The sequence below is a fragment of the Aplysia californica genome, unplaced genomic scaffold (genome assembly GCF_000002075.1).
Source record: "Aplysia californica isolate F4 #8 unplaced genomic scaffold, AplCal3.0 scaffold00070, whole genome shotgun sequence".
Taxonomy (NCBI): domain Eukaryota; kingdom Metazoa; phylum Mollusca; class Gastropoda; order Aplysiida; family Aplysiidae; genus Aplysia; species Aplysia californica.
The window spans coordinates 1,298,370-1,300,524 of record NW_004797340.1 but is presented as its reverse complement, the minus strand read 5'-3'; the positions used below and the strand labels follow the sequence as shown (position 1 = coordinate 1,300,524).

The window sequence follows — 2,155 nt, the reverse complement described above, 5'->3', positions numbered from 1 at the left end:
GGGGGGGGGCAAAGGTATGGGGCATTGGTCTAAGGTTAAATGGGATGTACGGGTACGATTTGGGCTCAGTTTTCAATTGGTGTTTTGAGGGCTTCAGGGGTAGATACTACGTCTTTTCTACCCCTCTTTGTTTCCACGTGGCTGTCTGTCTTCCTTCAAACAATTAGTTATCCTTATTGTATTGATGTGCTTCTCTTTATGCAAACATAAACTGAAATCTCCTCCGCCACAGTGCAGTATAAACGTTAGTAGCGGTGTTGGGGAGTAAAAATAAAAAGGCGAAGGAGAAGAAAGGGAGCGGGAGACTACGACACAGTCTGTACAGGCAGTCATTGTATTACATTTTGTATAGTGATTCGATTTAGATCAGATGTAGACATCGCCTATTAACATTTACTCCTCCCGACGTCAACGTTTCATTTCCTTTCGTTGCTTTTTTCCATATAAATGTTGTTATTTCTTTTGATTTCTCCCAAAATCGTGACATTCCAGTGTGGGTTGTTGGAAGGAATCGTTTTTATATTTTACATCTGACTTTTCACACTGGTGTTTTTGTATGTCTGTCTTGTTCTTTTTTTGATTCGCCAAGTGATTCTGGCTGAATCGATGGGTTTGTAAGATCTAATCAAGGTATGGTAATAATATTGATGAAGATAATAATAATAATAATATTAATAATAATAATAATAACAATAATATTAATAGCAACACAACAACAACAACAACAAAAACAACAACAACAATAGCAACAACAGCAACGACAACAACAATAACAGCAACACCAAAAACACCAAAAACAAAAACAACAATAACAACAACAACAACAACGATAACAGCATCAACAACCACAACAACATCAGCAACAACCAGTAGAAGAGAAAGAAGAAAAAGAAATACAACAACAACAACAACAATGACAGCAACAATAACAACAACAACAATGACAACAACAACAACAACAACAACAACAACAATAACAACAACAACAACAACAACAATAACAACAATGACAACAACAACAACAATGACAACAACAACAGCAACAACAACAACAATGACAACAACAACAACAACAATGACAACAACAACAACAACAACAACAACAACAACAACAACAACAATGACAACAACGACAACAACAAATAAATGACAACAACAGCAACAACAACAACAAATAACTGACTACCAACGTCTCCCCAATCTATTCCAGCGCCCTGTACAGAATCAAACAGCGGCCCTGGGAGACGACGCGGAACTGTACCCGCAGCTCAGGCCTGGCCGCCCGACAGATGAAGCTGTGCCGGGACAACCTGGACCTCATGTCCACAGTGGTCCACTCAGCCATGGTCTCCATGGAGACGTGTCAACAACAGTTCGCTGACCGCCGCTGGAACTGCAGCTCCATCCTCCGGGTGCCCAGTCTACCCATGGACCTTGTGCGGGGTGAGTGGCTTTATTAGCTGAATAATGTAATACTTAGTTGTGGTGATATGATGGTAGTGACGATAGCTGTAATGATAACGATGATGTCACTGCGATACCATGATGATTATAACAATGATAATGATGATGATGATGCTGCTGTTGTTGTTGTTGTTGTTGTTGTTGTTGTTCTTGTTGTTGTTGTTCTTGTTGTAGTAGCTGCTGTTGTTGTTTTTGTTGTTGTTTGTTTTCATTATTATCATCATTTTTGTTGTTATTAATATAAAAGCATTGATACAGATAATGATAATTATAACTATAAAAATGGTGATGATGGTGGTTGCAATAATGATAATGATGATGAAGATGATGATGATAATGAGGATGCTGATGAGGAGGAGAATGTGAACAATATATATTGCGACCTTATCGAGCTCATCCCTATTCAAATGCAGGTCTGGTGTCTTTTTTATGAATTGCGTATTACGGAAAGGGTGCATACAAATCAAAATCGCGACACTTTAGTTGCTCCGCTCCGATTAGCTCTCCCCATTTTGCACCGTCTGACCCAGTGCCTGATCCAATGTGGCGGGAAAATGGAATTACTCGCCCCAGGTTCCGGCACGGGGGAGGAAATGAGCGCTGATAAGAAAGTGGGAACTTACATGGAGGGGTAGATTATATACGTGTTTTAGGTGTGGCGGCATCTTGATAGAATCTCATTTAGTACACA

The 2,155-nt window shown here is 39.7% G+C and overlaps 1 protein-coding gene across 2 annotated transcripts in view; it reads left to right on the top strand.

Moving 5' to 3' along the window:
- Positions 1 to 2,155, top strand: part of LOC101848808 (protein Wnt-11b-2) — a 207,544-nt gene that overhangs the window by 161,019 nt on the left and 44,370 nt on the right. For both annotated transcript variants that reach the window (XM_013079991.2, XM_005093834.3), the window contains exon 4: positions 1,211 to 1,443. In XM_013079991.2, the coding sequence (XP_012935445.1) occupies positions 1,211 to 1,443 (233 nt within the window). The remainder of the gene's footprint in view (positions 1 to 1,210; positions 1,444 to 2,155) is intronic.